This window comes from Sceloporus occidentalis, unplaced genomic scaffold, assembly GCF_023333645.1.
Source record: "Sceloporus occidentalis isolate IW3139 unplaced genomic scaffold, rSceOcc1.0.p SCAF_175, whole genome shotgun sequence".
In the NCBI taxonomy this organism is placed as follows: Eukaryota; Metazoa; Chordata; class Lepidosauria; order Squamata; family Phrynosomatidae; genus Sceloporus; species Sceloporus occidentalis.
This window is the reverse complement of record NW_028317155.1, coordinates 429,603-454,211: the sequence shown is the minus strand read 5'-3', so window position 1 is coordinate 454,211 and position 24,609 is coordinate 429,603. Positions and strand designations below refer to the sequence as shown.

At 40.2% G+C, this 24,609-nt stretch overlaps 2 protein-coding genes across 2 annotated transcripts in view; both read right to left on the bottom strand.

Annotated features, from left to right (window-relative positions):
* LOC149279011 (pre-mRNA-processing factor 40 homolog A-like) overlaps window positions 1-3,730 on the bottom strand; it is a 35,595-nt gene extending 31,865 nt beyond the window's left edge. The window contains exons 1-2 of the mRNA XM_089501503.1: window positions 3,638-3,730; window positions 844-924 (exon numbers count right to left, since the gene is read on the bottom strand). Of these exons, the coding sequence (XP_089357629.1) occupies window positions 844-924; window positions 3,638-3,730 (174 nt within the window). The remainder of the gene's footprint in view (window positions 1-843; window positions 925-3,637) is intronic.
* A 3,215-nt stretch (window positions 3,731-6,945) lies between these two features.
* LOC149279010 (autophagy-related protein 101) lies at window positions 6,946-8,294 on the bottom strand. Its single transcript, XM_089501519.1, has 2 exons — window positions 8,043-8,294; window positions 6,946-7,350 (listed from the first exon to the last, which is right to left on the bottom strand). Exons 1-2 carry the CDS (start codon window positions 8,292-8,294, stop codon window positions 6,946-6,948), a joined length of 657 nt encoding a protein of 218 aa, XP_089357645.1.
* Between the last annotated feature and the right edge of the window lie 16,315 nt (window positions 8,295-24,609).

Here is a 24,609-nt window from a genome sequence, read left to right as displayed (position 1 = left end):
AGTTGAGACCAGTTGGTAGAAACTAGTTCTTTTTAGAGGTACTTGCTGGATTCTGAGTGTTCAGTCCCCACAAAAACCTTCTCATTCAGTGCGAACCTTACAGGTTAGCTCTCATCCCCGGGGCAAAGGAAAGACAGAGAATGGTACTTGCATATATGTTATCATCAGCTGTAAGGCAGCAGGGTCACAGCAAAACTACAGTGTTTCCATGAGAATCTTATGCTTTAAGAACTAAACCTGGATGATGCTGATACCCTAGCCTGCCTTAAACATGTCCATGGCAATGCTTAAGCCACCATGTTTCTGGATTCATCGCTGTACCCTACTGCAAAAAGCCCTCAGCGCTCAACTAGGAGAAAACTCCATGTAGCTTGTACACATCTGCTGTTAAATATATACACAAAAACAATATTTCACATAATTATTATGCTCTTTTATTTATATAGCGACAACAATTTACACAGCGCTTTTTACAATACATATATTCAAGGGGTATGACAAGACGAGAATTGACAGACTAAGACAAACCGATACATTAGGTGGAGAGATGAGAACACTATATATAAAATAAAAGATAACAAGGCAGTCAACTTTGAAGTCAATCTACTGTAAGAAGGCTCCTCAAAATGTTTCTTATACTGCAGGGGACAATGAAGCAAACACTGGAATTAATGACACAGAAACATTGAAAATGTTCCAAAAATAGCGAGTCCTACATAATCTGTAGTAGAAAATCTTCTAGTTCAGAATGTATGGATTTTAAGAAGCAATGCATGAATTGCCGGAGCTATATACAATAAATAAAACATGATAAATAATAATAATAATACAATAAACACTTACAAATGGTGGGGGCATCAAGGGAGGAGCAGCTGGGAATGGAGCCGCCTGCCCAAGTGGAGCTGTTCCTGACTCTGGTGCTGACTATAAGCAAAAAGAAAAATAGCCATTATTACTTTGCCCAAATCTTCTGTACATGCAACATCTTTTTTTTTTACATTAGTATTAGAATCATTTTTATACCATCTATACGCTCGAAAAAAAGTTACATTTGATCTTAGCATGTTAACCCCCCCCAAAAAAAATGTAAAAATGAAGCTGAATACAGTATATGGGGAAAGTTGGCTGTATAGTATGAAATACATGAATTCAGTTCAGTGGCAATTGTAATAGGTGTATTTATCAACTACCCTTTAAAAAATCCTTTTTTGTCTTTTGGTGCAACTGTCGAAATGTTGCATTCTATGTATTTGTAAAGTGAACTATATGGATATGTCTGAAAGATACTCAAACAAAAAGAGTATAGCCGAAAACATTTTAACCCTAAAAATAGCAATTATTTTTTCATGCCATAGCCTATTTGTGAATTTACAGAACTGTGACTTCTTATAGGAGAAAGAAGTGATTTAGAAGTGATAAAGGGTTAATAAGCGTTTCTACAAGGGTATCCCTACATTATCACCCCAACAAGTCTAACAAACTGTTTGGATACGTCCCCCGGAAATACTCCTAATACCCAACTGTATGGCTTTTAGGATGAGCGACTCGCTTCCCGTTACACGGAGCGCTTGTAACACATTGTCCCGTTATAACTGCCCCATTCTAAGGATGCTTTGCACATCTATACCAACTCATTTACTAAATCACCCAATAGATTGTAAGCTCCCCAGACCGGGCCCACTTCTCCTTCTGTACCAGCACGTTTTAACGCATGTTAACGTTATTGGCAATATTTTCACTGCTGGCGCCATATAAATAAACGTAATGTAAATAATACTTTTCTTGCCCGATTAGTACCCAATGGTCCCTTTGGTTCCCCACGCATCTGACGCCCTGTTATATGGTTAAGTAATTTTTCTCTGTTGCAGATACTGAACATGGGAATCTGCATTTCTTACAACATACATTACACCAGAGCACCTACAAGCCCAATATCGGCATACAGCACATAGGTTAGTGCTCTACATGTACAGATGGCACACAATACATTTGCAGCCTCACCCAGCCCCGGACTATGGATCATTACTACCCAAAGCTTCCCTCTTGCCCCTTATATACAGGGCAGTAACCGGTGCTACCCCTACACAGAGTCATATTCGGAATTTCAAGTCGGTTCTTTTCGTATTGTGTATCTTTCACCAAAACAGAAGGCCCTCCCAGCTTCCGTCCCCTTCCCATTAGCTGCCCTCAACCCCAAATTGGCATCCCCCCGCTCCCTTCCCCGGTAACCGGGACCATGATAAACAAAGCTCCGTTACCATCCCCGCTCTAGCCGAGACCCGCCGCAGGCTCCGCCCCTGCAACAAGATGCGCTCTCATTGGCAGAGAAACGTGGAGGGAGGCGGGTTCTTGACTGTAACCTGTTCTGTGCCAGAATCGGAGCGCATCCCACGGACTAGACAAGGAGTCGGTTTATAGGGAGGATTCCTCTGTGTGTTCAGTTGCTTAGTGCGCTGACTGAGCATGATGAGAGTAGCACCTAACAGGAAATGTAAACACCCTTTAACAGCACGCAGGGGTTGAGTAACTAGTTGAGTCTTAAAGCAGAGCACAGAAACACACCGTGTGACAGGCGATATAAGGCTAGAGAGATCGCACTTAAAGGGAAAGTACTATGGATAATAACAATAAAAAAAGAACCGGCCTACCTGTTTCGATACTATTTATACCGGGATATGCGCCAACAGGAGACTGACAGCTGTTGGTGATATTCCGTGTATGGTGACGCAAACTCCAATTACACGAGCAAGAATGGCTGCTGGCACCGTAAGGTGTACATTTCACGTGTTCCTGACCAGCACACGGTATAAAGCATACACCGCAGTATGTAATATGTATAACTTTCCCGGGTTTATACATCTCACGTACTGCAGCATGTCAAATCTGTGTCAGTCCTGGAAAACATGGCTCGTGGGGTCAGCAACATGTACAAATTAGATCACGTTTAAACACATAGCCTCTGAACAAGGAAGGGAATTAGACCTCACAAAGGCAGATGCCCCAGAATAAAGGTGGCATGGTTGGGGAAAATATCCCCCATCTTGTGTCTACCTCATGAGATGCGCCGTGCCTGTCACCTACACAGCGTTTGGGGCAGGCTATGTCCAGCTACATATATATCGTAAGTTTAATGAGGGGGTTGGGCGTTTCAGAAAACTAGGTTTTTTTTGTTACTTTTTTTTTTATAAAGTTAAGAGGCAGCCACGTGTTTTCATGCACAGCACTGGCTCATGATGTCATATCCTGCCAATTACTAGCAAGGACAAGAGAGAGGGAAGTTCTTGGGGCCATCTTGGGTCAGGCATAAGGCAGCGCCTAACTTAAATACCTCTATGGTTAAGGTTGACATACACAGGGAAATAACGGCTTGGTAAGTGTGTGCACGCTTTACGGTTGGAGTGGCACAATGGGTGGGTTGGCCAGCAGGGGTGCCAGATGGCCAGTCTGGGCCTGGCCTAATTTGCAATGAAAAAATATAAATAGGTTTCCCTAGGGAGTGTAGGGTGTATGTGGTCACCAACTAAATATAACTAGAGCAAAGCTCCAAATGCTGGCATGCCTTCCCGAGGAAAATATGTGCGCAGATCCCTGGCGCAGGATGTATTTTATTTTCATCTAGCTGGCACTCACCGCTTACCTCAACGACTGTAACATCAAGATAGCCAGGAAGTTGAGTCGATACCTCCCTGAGAAGAGATTCAGCAATGTCAAAGTAAAAAGTATATTCCATGTGGAGGAAAATGTTAGGACAAGAGATCACAAACCTACAGGGACAGAGACTTAGATGTGATGCAATGACGTTTTTCATTGAGATGGAACATAAAACGTGGTAGAGGATAATACAGCAAGGGAATAATTAACATAGGTATAAGGCTATTCTGAAGACGAGACCACATAACGTTGCGGGTGTCGGGTGCCGGGGCAGTTGAAGAGATCACAGCTCTCCCTTTAACAAGCTCAAAATGAAGGGAGTGCAAGGTCTGTTCCTTCAGACCTCTGCTTCAGCATTCCCTAACGCTGTGCGCTGGCGATTGATGCTGAGCGCCAGAATATGATGTCATGTGCTGGGATTCAGCATGGGCTGTGGACAAAATGATCACTTGCTGCCTGATATATATCACCCACTGACAGGTGCCATGACAACAAGATTATCAGTGTTATTCCTTTCACCTGTCAGTGGTCATAATGTTACGGCTGATGGTTGTAATTTGTTTGGGTACGCTGAGAGACGTTATGGTTGAACAGAGACGCACAAAATGTAAATGTGTACCAAGTTAAAGTAACCATGTAGTCACCCCACATTAGTAATATTGTGCTTAGGAAAAAATGCTTCCGAAAGTGAAAAGCCTTACATTTAGTATAAGGAGCGGTAGGCATTCTGTGTTAAAAAAAAAGTTTGCTGGAAACAAATCACAAATGGTACGTACTGGTAAGCTATTTGTTGGCTACCATGTGAATAAATAAATAGTGACTTTTATGAATAAACACTTTTGCTTTTAGTCTTAAAAGGTGTTCTTGCTACTGACTCTTACCAAGCACCAGCTCTGGCGTACATATTCTCCTTATAATGACAACTATAAAGGAATATAAAACATAACAGGTATTTGCTACTCCCTAATAAGTCTTTATTAGACATCAGAACTAGCCTGTCTTCAGTACGTATTGTTTGTGGTGTGAAGTTTTCTATTTTATGAGGACCCTTTGGAATTACCAGTATTTTTTTGTCTTCAAATATATGATCTTTATCAAATTACAATAAAGTGCAAACACAATCTGTTTTAATTAACAACGCACAAATTATTGTATTGTTTTTCTCTATATTGAATGCATCATTCAAACATTCACAGTGTGGGTTGGAAAAAGAATGTGAACCCCTAGACCAACCACTTTAGGGCTGCAAAAACGAATCGCTAAAATCGATTATAATTGATAATGAAAATCGTTGCCAACGTGACCCTGCAAAGAACCCAACAACAAACAAAGGAGTTACAAACTCAGCCCCTTTTCTGCTAAAGGTTATAGTTAAGATTAAATATGGGTCCAGGGATTAACATCTAGGGGTCCTCGTATGTATATTTGAGGTGCCCCCATTTTTCCTAGCAGAATGACACCAGACAAGGTTGGGGTATCTCCAATTGTTTAGGAGAAAAACAAAAGTCTGCAGTGTTAGATCACAGACTGACCATGTAAGGTCTTTATGGAAAGAGGAAATTCTGACAAGTCTGAATCTGAAAATATAACCTTTATATCAGATCCATACTCAATAGGTGTCAAATAGGTGCCCCTATGCCGTAGCCACTCCTACTCTTCCGCCCTGTTCATCCCGGAGGCCGGCCTGAAAGCTGACCTGCAGTCAACAGGCATAAAGTATCCTGTACTTGGAAATTAAGGTGTGCTTATTTTGGGGGCCAAGATCTAATTTTGCAATAAATCGCCAACTTGCCGGAAGTTCCTCTGGGAATAGAATCAAGTACTTCTGTAAGTAGGATTTCTATTAATTGTTCTCCCTTTTATTTTTACCTGTTTGGTGTGAGTAAATTAATATCTATTTTTTTATATGTACTGTGAATTTCATAATAAATCATTCATTTATAAAGTTCCTGCCTTTGTCTGATTTAAGAATCACATTTTCCTTGAAGAGATTTATTTAATAGTCTGTAGTTTGCATAGATGCTTGGCTAATCTGTATGTTCGGGTTTCTTTTATAAACTATTTGGGAACAGTAGATTAGGTGCAAGATGAGCGTTTTAACCAGGTTTAGTTTGGTGGCAGCATTACCTATCTTTATATTAGAGTGGGGGGGGGGTGTAAGCGGGGCGTTTAATCATTATTTTCTGGTCTAGTGAAGACAGATAGTGATTTAGACCCTCTTACAGCTAAAATAAGTCACGTGCCCGCTTGGAGTAGCGCGCATTCGCAATTAATTCTGTCTACCAGCTGAGGCACAGTATGGGTGATACAGGACAACGACTCTTAGCATCAACTACTCTTGGAATGACCCAGTCAGAGCCCAGACCTTAAAACATTAGAGATGCTGTGGAATGACCTCAAGAGAGACGTTCCCACCAGACCAGACATCCTGGAAATATGACTGAGCATAAGCAGTTCTGTAAGGAAGAATGGTGTAAGTTCCTCCTGGACATTGTGCAGGTCTGATCTGGAGCTACCAGAAGCACTTGTTTGAGGTTATTGCTGCCAAAAGAGGGTTGACCAGGTATTTAATCCAAGAGTTCACTTACTCTTATAACCAGCACTGTGAATGTTTAATGGGTGTATTTAATAAAGACATGAAAATCTGTCATTGTTTGTGTGTTATTAGCTTAGATGTAGATCAGATCACATTTTATGAACAATTAATGCAGAAAACCAGTTAATTCCAAAGGGTTCACTTATGCTTTCATGCCACTGCTTGGGCCAGGCCGTCGGCTCTGTTAGGGGACAAAGACTGTCCAGATGGGTCAGAGGAGAGCATTCATGCTGGCTGTGGGTTCATGCTATGGAAGTGGGCTAAATAATGAAAACACACTCCAGAAAAGCAGAGAGATGGTAAAGTTGGTATCTGTATAAGGATTATGTATCTGTGAAAAAGCAGGCATGTCATGGTTTATTCACCTATTTCCAGACTTTTTTAAATGCCCAGTGATAAACCTTGGAGTGCCAGAGCACTTCTTATCACTAAATGGTCTGTAACACAGAAAAGGTTTGCTGCCTGATCGCTACTATCATGTAACTTGGTTTTGCACTGACGTGTCTAGACTTCAGGAAAGAGCACAGTGATATAGTGATCCGCACACAACTTTATTGTTTGTAAGACATATATTATCTTAGATTATTGAAATTAAATGAATGTATAATATCTATGTACATGATAGGTATGCTTTTAAAGGATTCTTTTTTTTGTGAACCACAAAGTGATTACCCCAGTCCATCAAATAATCCACAGTCCTAAAGAGCCAAGGTGTCTTTGATGAGTCTCCTCATTGTTGTTGTGACAGATGTTCCAAGTGAGTCAGTAATCTGATAGGAGATTTTGTACAGATAGGGCTGCACATCTTTAAGACTTGTGTCAAACACATTGTCCACCTCTGATTGAGTTGGCATTTTTGGCAGGTACTCGTGCCTGTTCATGACCTCCACAATGTTAATGATCTTTTCACCGAGTTTTTCTCCCACCTTCTCTCGACAGATCTGACGCTCCTGCTCGTTAGCCAGTGAGACGACATTGACTTTGATTGTCCACACCTCCCACGGGATGCATTCGTCTGAGAAAGGCCAACGGGACTTCTTTTTCTGATAGAATTCTAGGGACACCTGGCCAATGCCATCACTTCCAGAATTTCTTAGTGCATCCTAAAAACAGCAAGAACGCATTGTGTTATTTAACATACTGTAACACCCATTAATAACACGTTTTACAAGGTGTCACAGTGTACCAGATAAAAGGATGTTGAACCTATAACCCATTTTTCAAAATGCAACAAGTAAATTCAACACAAGTGTTAGCGCTTGTAAATATTTTGGTTTAATATTACACAGTCCCAATATATAAATATATACTGTTTTGCATGATATTCAAATTAGTCAGCATCCTAGCATGTTTATTAAGCTTCCACAATTACAGCATGGAACAGATGCTGCTGGCGTCAGGGCTGAATCCAGCCTCCAGCGAGCCATGTGCTTGGAGCAAATGTACTGCGTGCCATGGCCCCTGAATGACTAGGATCATTTACCAAACCAGTGATGTCCAGAACCAGAAAAGACTACACCTGTAGACTCGGGGTCAAACCCAGAGAGTTCCCAGTTATGATTATTTAACGTATTTGAACCTCTCCCATACTAATTACAGGCATATAGAGTGTTGCTGCATAAAAGTAAATACTGTATTGGACTTATTTTCCAAGGAAATTGGGTCAGATGCATTCATCTGTGCTGTAACGAACTACTCATCACTTTGCTAGATCCAAATACATGTAAATAGGCCTACTGACACCAATAAACTATATTGTATGATAATTTTATCATTAACAAAAGAGCGCACTCACCTTAAATTCACTAACTGCTTTGCGGAGTGCTCTGTCCAGTTCATCTGATGATACTCTGACGTAAGTAAACTCTATGAAATCGCAGTCAATGTCCTGGGTCCCCACTGTGCCAATGGAATAGGTACCTTCCTTTTTATAGTGAAATTTGCCAGTGCTACGGTGCAGGAGTATAGTGTGCAGAACAGCTAACATCGCCTCTTCTACCTGTCGGCCCTCCACCGACACCTCCAACACCTCCGAACGACAATTCATCCTCGGCTTCAAAAGTGAGAACCCCCCGTGTCCAGCGATTAGGTCTCTGTCTGTAAAAAGGCAAAACTTTTAAAATTTACAACCCAAACATTCCCAAAGTTCTGTATTTTCTAAAGTCTCAAAGTGGTTTGTTAACTAAACCAGGACTTTACAACTCACAAAGTTCACTGTGCAACGCAACAGCTCACCTTGAGTGAGCTTCTCCTCCGGCCGTAGGTTGTATGTAGTTAATCAGCGAGATCTCTATAACTACGCATTATGCAGCATTCGTGCAGAACTGTCAGGATTACTCATTAGTAACGAGATGTGAAAATACAGCACATCTTAAAATACAGTCTAAAGTTTTCCCAAAATGCTGCCACCCTTTGAGAAGAACACATTGAGGGGAATACCACACCAATGTAACCATCTACTAGAAGAGAACTTTGTAGCACTTAGATTCTGATTAGACACCAGCATTGGCTATTTATTATTTTATATCAATATCTTGAAAAAAAACCCCCAAAGGAACCCCCAAAAAGTTCCATTCTAAATAGAGTTATCATACATGTTGGACACATCTTCTCTGCTCTGGATACATCTCAATAATAAACATATCTTATATCGTAATATTGAGGCACATATTACTACATCATCAATCCATACAAGGAGCGTGACTGCTTATATTTAGTACACATATGCGACCATTATGTAGGTCAGGTTTTACTTACGACCCGAAAACCTGTTATATCCAATTTATCATGAGTAAGCAAAACTAAAGAAACGAGACTAAACACCCCGCCGATACCTAATTTAATCAAAACGAAATGTAAAGAAAGCACGACCGTGTACTCGGCGGAGTGTTATTTACATTACAATTTGCCTCATAACGTACCACGGCAGCAGGACACTTCCTTCTCCTGGCAGAACCAAAACAATACACGTCACTGAGTCATACCATTGCCAGGCGACTGTGACTATAAAAACCTTTTCTCGTATAAATAGCGCAGCGATGCGTCTTCTGTCTAATCTCATAGTACTTTAAGTATTTAAAATTTAGAAAGATTTCAAATATAGCCTTATATCTATTTAATTTATGACGTTTTTTTGCAACCCCCCACAACTCACACACCATGGTACGCTCCTTTGGAGACCAGGTCTAAAGGTTTACTTCCCGTTTGCAAGTGTGGACTCTACTGCCCCCACCGCGCGGATGGCACCCCGTGGTACTGCAAGTGAATAGCTCCTGCACACGCTGTTGGTTTGCTTGTACAGATGTTTTGTACTTTGGGTTTTTAGTGTACGATCGAGGGCTACACAGCTGTGTATGAATTTATAACATGAAAACCCCAGTTCAAGCATAATCAATAACCCATTGTACACACTTCTCAATATTTACTAGTGTTATTACAATCTGGCATTGGTGTCAGCAGTCGTTATGGAGACTTTGGATAAAGCTCATTAAACTATACATTGGTACAGGGCCAGGCGCTTCTTGCAGCAGAAGCTCGCATGAGTTGTCCTAACAACTCTCCAGCAGACAGATAAATCACATTCTTCTTTTGTCAGCGGAAAAGATGCCCCAGTAAGACCTTCAATGATACAGATATCATAAAAATGAATACTCGCTACTCCCCAAAACAATAGCTCCCACACCTCCTGTGTGCCGGTGTTTCCCACCATTAAGCTCAGATAATACGGCCCAGATGTATAAGACGTCGCCAGGATCAAACCCCATGCTAAATATAATAGACGATTACCAAATCTATACGACTGGGCCGCAGCGTGATTTACACATTCTCACGTATTCTTACATGCTTTCATTTCAAGCAGATTTGGGGGGAATCCTCGACTGATCAAGCTTTTTGGGGGCACTATATGGATCGATTAAACCATTCGGAAGGTCCTCCTTTAAAAAACTGTTTGGGTAGTGTATATCCATGAAAACTGGTATATTTTATTGTTTAAAAATAGTTTTACCATTGCCAGTGTTTATGATGCCCTTACACTATCTATTTTTCTTCTCTGTATTTTAGACATATCTGGGTTTAACTCCCAGAGTTTGACCCTAAGTGTCAGGTTTTTGACTCAATCTCAGGGCAGATGGGAAGATCCCCAGAGTCACACAGTCTGGAACTGACTCCTTCCTATTGTATGCTGCTTGTATCATATATAAGACTCCCAATTGATATCCCTGCTGACTCTTTATATCTTTAAATTATGATAAGACAATGTTTCCATAAGGACCTCCATTACAGCCATTTGTTGTATAAGTGGGATTTCTTTTGGTTTAATTGTATTTAATTGGTACTGAACTGAATGAGTAATAAGGTTAGTTTTTTTTAATTACCGTATTTGCTCGATTATAAGACGAGGTTTTTTTCAGAGCAAATGCTCTGAAAAATACCCCTCGTCTTCTAATCGGGGTCGTCTTCTAATCAGACCTCAAATAGAGTCTGATTAGGAGACTAAGATCCAGATCCCCCGCACCGCTGCAGGGGACCTGGATCCTCCTGTCTCACCCCCCCCCCCCCATCATACACACACTTACCGGTGCTTCCTGCTGTAATGCCGGGGCAGCGGGCTGACGTCTACGCGATCCGCGTAGACAACGTCCGCTGCAGCCGGAAGGAGGTGTGGCTAGCAGCGGGGGTTGTCTGCGTCCGTCGCGCAAACCTTCCCCGACTGTCAGAGATCAGAGTTCCCCGCACCGGTGCGGGGAACTCTGATCTCTGACAGCCGGGGAAAGTATACGCGACGGACGGATACAAACCCCCGCTGCCAACTCCACCTCCTTCCGGCTGCAGCAGAAGGCGACGTCAACCCGCTGCCCCGGCTGGAAGCACCGGTAAGAGAGGGCTGAGAGGGGAGGGGAGGGGAGAGTGTGTGTGTGTGTGTGTGTTAGTTAAATGGGGGTATAGGGTGTGTGTGTGTGTGTGTGTGTGTGTGTGTTAAATGGGGGCATAGGGCATTTCTGGAGTGGCGTTAAGGGGGCATTTAATAGAGCACTCTGCCTCCTGAAATGCCTTATACACCTATATGCCACTCTGCCCCATAATATGCATTTTAACCCCCTAAATGCCAGAGTGTATAAGGCATTTCTGGAGGCAGAGTGCTCTATACAATGCCTTTTAACTCCCTTAATGCCACTCTGCCTCCTGAAATGCCTTATACCTCCCTATATGCCACTCTGCCCCATAATATGCATTTTAACCCCCTAAATGCCAGAATGGGATATAGGGGTATAAGGCATTTCTGGAGGCAGAGTGGCATATAGGGGTATAAGGCATTTCTGGAGGCAGAGTGGCACATAGGGGGTCAAAAGGCATACCATGGGGCACAGTGGCATATAGAGGGTTAAAAGGCATATCATGGGCCACAGTGCCATATTGGAGTGGCAAGCCTGGGGGCAGATGTGCGTAACTGGGGGACAGGTTGGAAAATACAAGAAATAAAAACAAAAAAAATATTTTTCTCAATCATAGCTTTTATTAAAAAAAATAGTTTACATGAATTAACATTTACTGGTAAAACTTTTTTCCTTTAGGGTCGTCTTATATTCAGGCTTTTTCTTTTTTTCCTAAGTTAATATTCAGATTTTGGGGGGTCGTCTTATAATCAGGGTCGTCTTATAATCGAGCAAATACGGTACTACCGGAGAATATCTAGGATTGGGAAAAACTGCAGTACCATCTGATCCCAGCAGATGTCACTAGAGTACAGTAAATGCATAAATGCATAAAAGTGTATATTAGAGTACTTTGTAAGTAAAAAAATAAAAAGAACCTGGAACTCTAGATCTGCAGTGCACCACCTTCTCAATGGTCAGACGCCTGAAGCCTGTGCTTTTTGCACATGCGGATGAGGGGAGCTGACCGGCAATAAGTATATTACATGTCTGGAGATATGCTCAGCTGAACTCAGCTTGACTCATCTTCTGCAAACCGAGTAAAAGAGCAGCGGTACAAGGGGGCATATGATGGCCAGAGTGTTCCTTTAAAACAAAAAGGTATCTCTGCTTCATTAAAGGAAACATGCAAATGCTTCTAACTGTAGTGACAAGTCACTGATTAGGGTAATGCTAATTGTGTTACAAAGTTACAATGTCGTATTATAAAACTAAGGGTTAAATTGTGCTTTGAATGCAATCGTTCAATAAAATTTTGTTTCTTGTCAAGTTACTTTTGTTACCAACATTAAAAACCTTATTTTTCCCCCCATATGTGGAACTGCAAATATTCACGGATACCAGAAAAATCAGCATCTTTACAGTTACTCCCGCAACAGCTGCTGCAGTTTTTTTTCCTGTTATTAATGCTCATTGCATAATTCCGGTTTATAGATGGACCAGGCAGCTATTCTAAATGAGTGGATCACATAAACCAGTGCCTATGTTTAAGGCAGAAGGGGTAGATAAGAAATATTAACAAGGGAAGGAATAAAAATAAAAAAAGCGTATTTTAAAGATATTCAGATCTATGCAGTAGATAATTGACAGTGAATAAGCTCTTCTTCTCTTCAAAACAGTAGTTTAAGTGAAAGTTTAAGGCCATATCAAAACTTTTTTTCAAGCAGTTAAGAAGTGCTTGCATCTCGACCTTCAATAATCCCACATTGTTACTCAGCAAATGAACATTTCAACTCCCAAATGTCCTTTTAAGAATCCCCCTTCTACATTACATTATTGTAAATCATAGAAAAAAATTTCAGTGGTGTGCAATGAAACAAAAGAGCTCATTAAAGACCACTGCTCAGTAAAAGAATATTCTTCTGATGATGTTATGCGAGCTGCCCTGTGGAAAAGATAGGTCAACTAGTGAGAGGAATGGAAATTACACGAGCGTAAGAATGCACATTTGCAGTATCCCTTGTGGTACAATGGATTTCTGATGGATAATTGCGGCCCATGCATACCCAACTGGCCCATTATAACACCTAATAGAAGGACCTTGTCTGAACCACTTTGAATAACCATTCATTTCATAAAAAGAACAGAAATGCCATTATTTTAACTTTACTGTTTCTTTTCACTAAATATTGATGCCCCCCAGCCTGATTTGCTGAGAGTCTCTTTGCGCAGAGCCACTTGGTCGCCCAGCTTTTCAAACCATTTAATATTATGAAGTTATGATAGAAATCACAGTGTTAAATTAGACTATTTCAGAAGGCTGTGTAGATCAAAATTATACATGTAGGTAAAAGGAACATTTAACACACATAAAAACTGAATTTAATGTGCAGATTGACTCTCCTATTATACATTTACCCATCTACTAAACACTGCTTCTTCTTGTGCTCCTTCTCTATTACTTCTACACAGTTGCTCTTTTCATCCTCTCGCTTTGTTGAAGCCGTGCTGGGTTTGGTTGATGGCTGTGAACTTATTGGGTTGTGTGCCCCTGTCGCTAACTAATCACATCACTCAGCAGCTGCTTTAGCTGTGTAATGTCGACAGACCTCACTCTATTACGGCAGTAACCCTATCAGCACTGAACTTCTGTATTAATCCACTTCACTTAGTCATGTACTGATGGGTCCCATTGCCATTAGTTCCTACGATAGACATGATTATTACTATTATTATCTTTTATTTAAGTAGCGCCAACAATTTACACAGCACTTGTTACAGTCCATACATTCCAAGCCTAAGACAAAACAATACATTAGGTAAAGAGAGCCCTGCTCGCAAACTTGCAGTGTAAAGAATGAGAGTAGCTATTCTCCAGAAATACATTACCCTGTGTGAATAAATCTGTATATATATATATATATATATATATATATATATATATATATATATATATATATATATATATATATAAATAATTGCTTTAAAATTGACAATGCATATCAATTGTCTGTGTATACATTTTAACCTATCTGTCATGGAACTCAAAATGCAGTAGGCATTTTGTAGACGGTTAAGTTGTTTTAGGTGGTGAAAGTATGGAATTTAAGACATGTGTGTATTATTAGTGGTTTTGCACATGGCAGCACTGCCTTGTCTTAAATAACAATCATGTCACTTTTATTTTTGAAATGAACAGGCTGTTTTTAATGCAGGGCAATACAGACAGCTGTCCAGGGTATATGCGAGGTGCATGGGCTTCACAGAAGAATGGCAGCAGGCTGGGGGAAGCTTTCTGCAGGGCATCCCCTCTGCGCCATCACTGATCCGGCCATTCTCCCTGTGTACCCTGCATAGCTGCCATACTGCCTTCAGCCTGTTCCTTTGCTGATGGCCAGAGGCAAGGAGGATCCAAGACAGGATTGGCCATGGCCAGAATCTAAGAGACTGAGCCGTGGATGGAATAGAGGAGGCAAGCTATCAGATATCCCACACTCTACTCCAGCCTTCTGCGCACACTGCAATTATTATTATTATTTTCAGATATGACACTCTGTACATAGGTGCAACTAATGTGTAATTAGGCCCACATAGGCCCTGCTATTGGATAGCTGTCCAGGGCCCCATAATAATTACGGTAAAGACTATCCTGGTCTTGAGGTCCCTTCCGCTTCCCGTTTTCTGCAGGGTGTTTCTATGTGAAAGAACGGTGCAGTGTGAATTCTGTTCCAAGGATCAGGAACACTAGATTAGGTCATTTATATGGCCAAGGATGAGGGAGTTGCTGCTAGTGATGACGGATACTTACCTTTAGTGCCCCTGCAGCAGCAAATCAGGGCCTGCAGTGTATGGCTGCCAACAAGATGCACGTGGCAGCACATTGTGAGAGTATAAAAGCATAACGTGCAGCCACGTATATCCATGGCCGGCCCAAGACATAATGCCGCCTGGGGCGAAGTTTAAAATGCCGCCCCCCCCTGCCGACGCCAGGGGTCATTATCTACCCTTCCTCTCCCTTCCTCCCTATTATCTACCCTTCCTCTCCCTCCCTCCCTATTATCTACCCTATCCCCCCCTTTGTACTTCACTTACCTTTCAGCAGTCCTGCGGTGAGTCTCCCTGCTCTGCCACGGTGCGCGCTGCTTTACTGCTGAGCGCCGGAAATGACATCATATTCCGGCGCTCAGCATTACAAGCCGGCACCGAGACCTAGCTAGAGGGCTTGCAGAGGAGAGAGAGGGGCGCCGAGCGTGTACTGACAACTTGGTAAGCGAAAACCAGTCTGCGCCCCTCTCTCTCATCCGCTTAAAAAAAAAAGAAAAAAAGGTGGTGCTTGGGGTGGCAAAGTGCCGCCTCTTCAAAAGTGCCGCCTGGGGCAATTGCCCCACTCTGCTCCATGGTAGGGCCGGCCCTGCGTATATCCATACCTGGGAACTGCGCGGCCAGGACTGCCCGCTGACGTCGGTGGGCATTCCCACTGAGGTTACAGGGACACACCCCCATTTAAAGGGGAAATGGTCAGGGAGCGGGGCGTGTCAAGACCCCGCTCCCTCGACCCGGAGGATTTGGGTATTGACCCGGAGAACCGGAAAAGCGGTGCTCAAACCCGAAGAGTTCCCAGGTATGCGTGTATGTCATTTATCTTCTCTAGTCTGGCCCTGGTTTTATCCACTGATCGCTGTAAAAAAAAAAGGAATCAATCATCACTGCCTCCTTTACCCCAAACGCAGAGAGAGCACTTTATATACGATGCTTACCTTATTCTGTAGCACCGATAATGTAAGATCACTTTTAAAATTGGTAATTTTTTGTCTTTATTCAGACAGAGAAATTCTGCTTTGATGTTTTACTCTTCCTTGCCTTGAACTTTGGCTATCATTTTAATTATGCCCTTATGAAAGAAAATGCTGCGTTAAACATATTCAGTATAGTAAATATGTCACCCATCTACTAAAATAGTAGCATATTAATTTAGATTAAAAAGACACAAATCCGCCAAGCTCAACATTGAATGCTTTAAAAAAACAAAACCCTAATTAAAGCAATTTCCAATTGTGCCTCAAATAGGGGAACATTTCTTCACGAATCCAAATGTCAATCTGATATCTCACGGAAATAAAGCTATAGCTCCTCGTACCCTATTAGACACTTATATCCCTGTATATTCTGTTTTGCATCAAGCCAATTTTCAAAGAGATCTATCAAATCTATCTATCTAATCTAATAGATCTATTTTGACCGCACAACGTCTAGATAGAACACAAAGTGAATTATAAACAGGTTCATTATAATGAAGATTGTCTTCCATTTATAAAAAACAATAAAATAAATAGAAAATTAAGTAAATGATATTAATAAAAATACAACCAATTTGTACAAAACATTTTAGCCAATAGGTAAACTGTAGCCTGTGTGATCACAGTGTGATCAGCATAGAGGAGATCAAATGTTTCTCCCTTTTTCCAGGAAAAATATAAAATAAAAAACAGCACAGTGATTTCAGTGATGCCATTGTGACATCATGGCCATACATAAAGGGATCTCTATCCATATTGCACAGTGGGAAAAAAGCCCTTACATCCCATTGCCCTAGCGCTACATGTAAAAATGATACCCCCCTGTTAACTACCCCAAATACCTTAAGCCAGAAATATAAAAAATACTACCCTATAAGGAATTATGTGAGGAATGGATGTGGCCCTCTAGAACATAAAAAATGTATGTGGGGTATGTCTTTAATCAGGGGATGTTGCTGAACATAAATTGGGTTATTGTTCAGCAGCGGCACCTACTATGTAGAACCTGGGTTCTTAACCTGTGGGATACGCCTTCCCTGGGGTGGCTTTTGGACTGACTCCAGGGGAGGTGTGAGTAGCCTCTCAAATATAAATTATGCTTTATGCAAACTCATTCTGGCTAAGCCTAAATTTTGGGTCATTAAAACATGGGAGACGTGGCATAAGATATTTCACAAAAAAACCCCAAAAAGGTTAAGAACCACTGATGCAGAAGAAATTCTAAGCAACGTTTTTTGAGTATAGTTTTTTTTTTTACATACCAGCACTCGCAATTATTATTTTCCCATGTTTTATAGTTTCAAATGAAAGCCCCATGTTTTCTGAAAAAAAGGATGTATAATCTGTGTGGGTACATCAAACACAGAAAAAGGGGAATCTGGATTAAACCAAAATATGGTAAAAATGGATAAAAAAAAAAGTACGGTACTTATGGGACTAAAAAGTCTTGGTAAGGAATGGGTTAATCCAGCAAAGCAAATTACAATGTCCCTTAACTGCATCATCATTAAATCTTTATGGTGAACATCGAAACATCGGAACACTATGATCAATTATTATATTAAAAAAAGGTAAGATTTAGTTGCATTGGTTTGTACAAATGATCAAAAAAATACTGGAACCTTTTTTCTTGGGAGTTCCGTCACTGCTTCACAACTAGGAATTTACTTTGGGCTGCAGATGTCCGATGTCTCAGAAGGCAATGCTGTTAGGTGGATCAGGTAATCTGCTGCACAGGTTGGATAGCAACAACCTCTCAAGGGAAAAAGCACTTAAGCAATTTTTTCCTAAGGGCACCATTCTGATACTGACCGTAGGAAACAGACACAGAACTTCTCTATACAGTAAAATGGACCATACCACAGCAAAATAACACCACTAGATACTTGAGCTTTTATTAATAGTATTGAAACTGATAAGAGTAATTTATAAGACAATTGTATAGCCAAAGGCAGGGGGCTGTATATTGAAATGTGGGACATGCGGTAGATCTATATCTTGATATATCTGTGCACTACTTACCTGTAGGATTACATTGGAGCATTTTTGGGCAGTAATGGAATGACCCATTCATTTGGTTGATGCTCATGGTGAATAATATGATGGGAAGGTTACATATTTGCCAATAATAAGCGTGGAATCTCTCATAGCTCCCTATTGTCTGATGGAATGGAAAGACTTTATGGCTGTGATGGGCGTTTTGAGGTGGAATAGAGGTCCCAGTGTGTTTTTCTGCTGTGCTACTGCTGGCAATGATGCAGACAGTGGATTCTATCACAGGCCCCCGTACAAAGACAATCTAAAGTGTCTATGCAATGGGGACTCTGAGAGGCAGCAGTATGAAGCAAGGCCCTCTGTTCCCAGTGAATAAGGATTTCCTTAACCCACACAGTGAAAAACGGCCTACATTCAGCCCTGGAAAAAACAGGCTGGGATTCCATTTCTGCTGTTACGTCAATTTCTCTTTGACCATTGTACAGTTTAAGAAATTAATGATCAATACAGAACAGAAACCTCATTGTTTGCAGGCCACTGTGATGCTGTCTGTTGATTTCTAAGCTTTCAAAGACGCTGTTGTTCTGACTGTTTCTAGTATATTAATTAACTTATTTTCTTCAGTATTTCATCCTATTGAAAAATATATGCATCTTTCTCTCTGAAATTGATATTTCCTCTTGCAGCAGCAGCAACGTTTGTCAGGTCACAGCACGGACTTTGTGTTCTTCACACTCTCCTGTTGAAGAGGCTGTGCATGTCAAAACATATAAGACTCTGCTTGGAAAAAATGTGGTGTATTCACAGGTCGACATTTGTCATTGAACATTTATTGCATATAATGGTGAGAGGTGGTCATGTTTGTCACTTCACAGAGTCACGTAACTGCATAACTTTAGGATGTATTGAATTAATTCTTCTTCCCTCTGTTTTTTTTTTTAAATAGGTGGTAGACTCAAGTAACAGGTTTGTAGGAATTGTTGTTCAGCAGTAGCCCAAGAACTGTCTGTTGGCTACTCATAGTCAAAGGAAAAGTTTGCTCGAGATTTGAATGGTCAACGCTGGCATGTGTCTCCTGCAACGAGGACTGAGCTGGCCTTGTATAATGCATAATTAAACTCGTGAAGACTTAGAAGAAATCTCATTGACCTAACTGTTCATTAAAAAAGGACCGTTCAAGCTCTAGTTCGACCTTTATAATATATAGCGCAGTCAAGTAAACCGTGACTCTCTTGCAGATACAAGGGATTCCAACATAATAAACCTAGTAAGGTGTGTATTATAATTGCTGCCTCCACTCCAGCCCTACATTTTGCTGCAAGTCCAGAGATATAAGTTAATATCCCATCGATCCAGTTCAGAAGGTCAAGCAGTGTGGGGGATTACTATGAACGTCTGTTCCAAATAGGGCAATTTGCCCCAGTAAGGCAGCACAGCCTACTACCACCCAAAAGCTACTGCACTGCCATAAGCTTAGTTGGCCTGGTCCAGAATACTCCACTGAGTGAATTCACCACTGTAGGTTATTTTCAGGTCTCCTAAAGAAAAATTTGTCATACCCATGATACATCTAGTGATACACCTCACTAAACAGATGGCGGAAGTTGTATAGACAAAATTAAAAATTCATCCACATGGAATTAGGCATTCAGTCATGTTGATGTTCTAGTCTAAACTTGAGCAAACTGATCATTACATATTTATTTAGGAGATATAAATGCTTCCATAACATTGACACAATGTGAATATTTCTTAGCAGAGAAAATGAACTTCTGCTATATCAATAAGAGATGCAAACGGGATATGCATTAACATATAGTTATTAAGGTTTTTAGCATTCCTGGCATAAATGACCCTGTAATTGTAGAAACAGTCCTATGACTGTAACCAACTCCACCATTTTTTTTATTCTTGCTAGTTATGGTAGATAAAATGTTCACTATATGACTAACAGAAATGGGTTTACTTTAGGTGTGGACAAAAGAAGCTTTTGAATTTTGCATTCATGGGAGAAAGTTGACAGAAAAGGGTAGGGTATTCCAGAGCAGGTGAAATCCTGAATACCAAGTGGGAAGAGGTAATGATGGTAGAAGAGAGAAGTTCATTAAAGGAACGAAGAGGGTGGTTAGGGGTGTATTTGGATAAGTAGACATGAAGGGAGGAGTCAGAAGTAGGTCAGACGTTTGAATTTGATTCTGGAGGGTATGGGGAGATAATGGAGCAATTGGCACAGTAGAGCAGCAGATGAGGAACACTGACAGAGAAAAATTAGTTGGAGTGTTGAGGATGGACTGGAGTGATGAAAGGCCAGATAGTAGGGAGTTGCAATAATCCAGATGGGTTATCACAAGGAGAGTGTATTCATATTTTGGTTGTTTGTGTGAGGAAAGCATGGATTCAGGAGATGTTTCTCAGGTAACATAAAGTGCAGTCGTATATGTCATTTGGCAGACCACTGGCTTTAAAATGCCAGGGCCGCTTAATCCTCCCAAGTCCAGCTCTGGGTGGGATAATTAAAAACACGTTGATTTGGAACTACAGCGTATATGGTATTCCAAATTAAAGCTGAACAGCACTACTTTTTATTCTTCAAATCAATATTGACATTGATGGCACTATGTGAAGGCTATGTAACACAGCACTGAACCTGCAACAGTCACAAATACATAATAAGCGCTTTCAAAATAAATACACTATCCTTATAGCACAAGGAAGACTGAAGCAAAACAAGAATTTCATCCTTTCATCTCATCCAGTCACTTGAGTGTCAGACATGATTGATCGTGTCTCTCTATATTCTTTACAAAAAGTGATATGTTGGCTTTGGCAGAATACACATTTGTCTGCTTGGTCCTTTTGTTATATGTGAGTCTAGGCCTGGAAAGGAATGTTACTGATAATAAGTTCCTCAAGGTAAACATAAAGCAAGCAGTAGACATATCAATGCCCTATCCCAGTCTCCCGGTTTAATTCTTTTCCTCCTAATTAATTGAAACCTTGGAGAGTAAAGCAAAGCTTAGCTGAACTGACGGTAGCTTTTCTGAGGGTCACAACAAGCAGTCCTGTAGATTAGCCCATTCCTTTGTATCTCCATTACTACCAGGGTAACATAATGTGTGTCTGCTCCAGGTTACATGACCTAGGTTGCATGACCTATCCCCTAAATGCAGAGGGCAGCTGGCTTTTATAAAGCATTCTGTAACAATCAATCCCAGCTGAACACATTTTCATGTATGTTTTAAGGTCCATTAAAGGTATAATTATAATTTAAAAGGGTAATAGAATGTCACACTAAAAGTAATGTTCAATCTTCTACCATAGGTGCCTGTATAATGAAAGCTACTCTAATCTCATTCTTCATTGCAATGTTTTTCAGGTGCAAATTTTGACCCACAGGTCCTTGTTCCTGATAGCCTGTTAGGAGTTCATGGTCCAATGGCTAATACATTTTATCGCCCACTGCAGGACCAAAACACTATAAAGCATGCAAATTTTTGGCTGAAACCTGTACAAAGATATTCACGTACAGGACATTTTTGTACATATGCATAGTATGTTCTTCAAATATCCTAAAATAGGGAAAAACGTGAATGCTACACTTTCTGAGTTTACCGTTAACCTTGGAAAGCTAGCTCTTGACTTTACCGGGCCAAGTGCAGTGTTTGCAAATAGTCACGTATACTAAGGTTGTAGGAACTTCACATAAACTGAAAAACTAAAATGCATTCTACAACTGTACATTTTCACTTTAAATACCAAAATTGAAGTTATATGAATCATTCTAATTTTTAATTACGTTGTCATACTTTATATGATGTAATTTCCCAAAGACTTTATATCAGTTGTCCTTGATAAATTATTACTTTAATTTAAATGTCACATCTGTCAATATGATACATCCAATATAACTAAATCTAGCATGTAATATATGAGCCTCGGCTTGAACTGGGAACAGGGGTGTTTCCTTCATATAGACTTACTCATATTTAGTGACATTACTGTGTGACATTATAAAAGGAATTAATTATCAGTCCATCCACTTTGAATCATATATATTACAATTTGATCGGTGAAGGTATGAGTGTACCCTGTATGAGTTCTTGCAAATGGTAAGCTGGTTGACAGAACAATACCACTTTTATATTTTCAATATAAGGTTTATATTTTCAATGTAGGTTTTACGTCGTTCCTACCCTGTATATTGAGAAAAAAACTCTGGAGACAGAACACCAAAAATAATTGAAATGCTTTTGTTCATACATGGCACATAAAAGCTATATTAAAGAAAAACATCAACATAAGCATTACCTGTTTCTGTTTAATGATGTGGTTATGTTTTCAGTATTTAGAATTATCCACATCCCTGAATTCAGTTATTTTGTTCATCCTTTTCCACCATTGATGATATTGAGAAGACGTTCCCCGCAGTGTTTAATAAGTTCAGAGTACTTCTCTGCAGGAGACTTTTCCAATTTTTCTTGGGAGAAATTCTAAAATTCAATCAGACTTCTTGATTAGCATTAGCTTACTGCTTTCTTGCATTTAACCCATATGGGATATGTTGGATTTTAGTCCTGATACAGCAATGACCAATGAAGATTTTTTTGTAATTGTAATTTTATCAATATATTAATATATGTTGCAAATGTTTTTTTTAAAGCTATAATATAGATTGTATATCTAACAAATCTTACCATTTATAAATCTATGTCAATTAAGGGCTGTTTTAGCACTTTTCTTGGTGCCAACTGTTGGAAACCTGATTCTGTCTGAAACTGTATGTATTTTTATGCGACACTCCTTTCATTCATGCATTAAAAATATTTATATATCGGTATTATACATTGTGTTCAACACCTAGCAGAAAAACTACAAAGATGATGGCATGAGAGGGGAATTTCTGAGATGACATTTCTATACTAAAATATCTTGAGGACATTTTTAAACAAAAACAATGGAAATTTCCAGGCCACAAACTGAATTTCTGCCTAATTGTATAACGTTTTAGTACCTACTAAACACTGCTAAAGCTTTTATTACTACAAAGAAAAACTGGTCTGTGGGCTATTTTATATATTTTGTAAGTAGTAATTAACAAAAACGTTTAGTGTTCAATCGAATGAATGGTTCCTTGGGAGGTTAAAATATTTGTGTACTAAATTGTGACGCTATTCTTTTATATGTGTGCACACATCTATGAAGCTTTCCTTAGCGGCAAATTGCTCTACATATGTACTTTAGTGTGGTCCTTCTTTTGTTATATTGTATTTGTGTTTTGCTGATATTGACCCTTGGCTTGCCTGGCTACTCTCCTGCCTAGTGAATCTGATCCTGGTTGTTATACCTGTTTATCATACCTTGCTATGATTAAGTTTTTAGTGAATATAGGGGAATTTAGATCTACAGAGAGCTTATACAGGATAGTCTCTCAGTTGAAAATCTAAATTGGAGATGTCTATCACAATCTCCATTGTAGAGTTGTCATCTAGTGGCATAAAGTGCATACACTGGAAGGCAGAAAATTACCAAATGTATTGGATAATATGTGTATTGAAATGGGCATGTACACAAAAATGGAATCAACAGGACTAACATCTATATTGTCTGCAGTGTTGAGATATTGCACGCTTGCAGACCTTTTTTCGATAGAATAACTGAACCTACAGGATAGGGGAACACCTTTTGGCAGAAAAATGTTGACAGAGTCGGACATGCATTACCCAATACATTAAGAAGTATGTTAACCCTGTTACCCTTTGAGCCTTTGAGTTTGTATCTATACCAATTTTTGTTCTTTTTTTGTCGAATATTAACATTTGTCAGGTATATGAAAGTTATACTTACTCCTCTGGGACTGAAAGTTGCTTTAATTATTTCATGCACTTACGCCTCCTCCATTAACCTTGCGGAGGTAAAGGGTTAGACACCTAACCTTGAATTACCTTGACATACCATCAATGACACCAGTAATCTAAGAAGAAAAGAGGCAGCTGCTTTACAAAGATGGGCTCATTTTAGAAGAAGGGGACAGAATATGCTATGTCTACAGAGTGTCCATGAATGCACTGTGTCAGCAAGCAAGCAGGCAGCACACATTCAGCTAGACCTAGTGATTTATGACATCTCTACAGAGTTCCATGTTAACTGTTCTTATATAACAGTGTGATGTGGGTTCTCAGGTTTCTGGTACGCAGTTTACTATCCTGACACTATTACTATGAATTTACCATCTCAACAGTTTGATGAGATTTCAGTCCAGACTCAGAGCTAAACCTTGGCATTACCTCCTGTACAAGTTAATCAGGGAGAGGTGAAGTCCAATAAGGACTTATTGCTCTGTTTATATAGTGATATAAAAAAGCTCTGTTAATAGCCTGCTTCCCCGTGAACAAACTGCAGCCAACTAAGCTTTGGGTCTCCCATTAACTCCCTCAACATATTGTCATAGTGACATCGCCTCTTTTTTAATAATGTCAGGGTCTATTATTGGCCCACTTCTCTGCAACTGAATCATATGTCATGGGGTAATGAGCCTATAGCCATCAGGTACTGCAGGTAGACTGATCCCGCACCCTAAAGGTGGGCTTCAGGATATGATTCAGACTCCAGGACTATCTTTTACCTCCCCTGCAAAACTGTCTGGAACGGATAACTTTTCTTTTGTTGTGATTATACAAATTAGGCTAAGCAACTATCC

Bases quoted from the DNA above. Each gene is read 5' to 3' on its own strand.
- LOC149279010 (XM_089501519.1), bottom strand. From the start codon at position 8,294: ATGAATTGTCGTTCGGAGGTGTTGGAGGTGTCGGTGGAGGGCCGACAG. The intron at 7,351-8,042 runs GTGAGTGCGCTC...TGCTGTTTTTAG, and splicing joins AAGCAGTTAGTGAATTTAAG to GATGCACTAAGAAATTCTGG.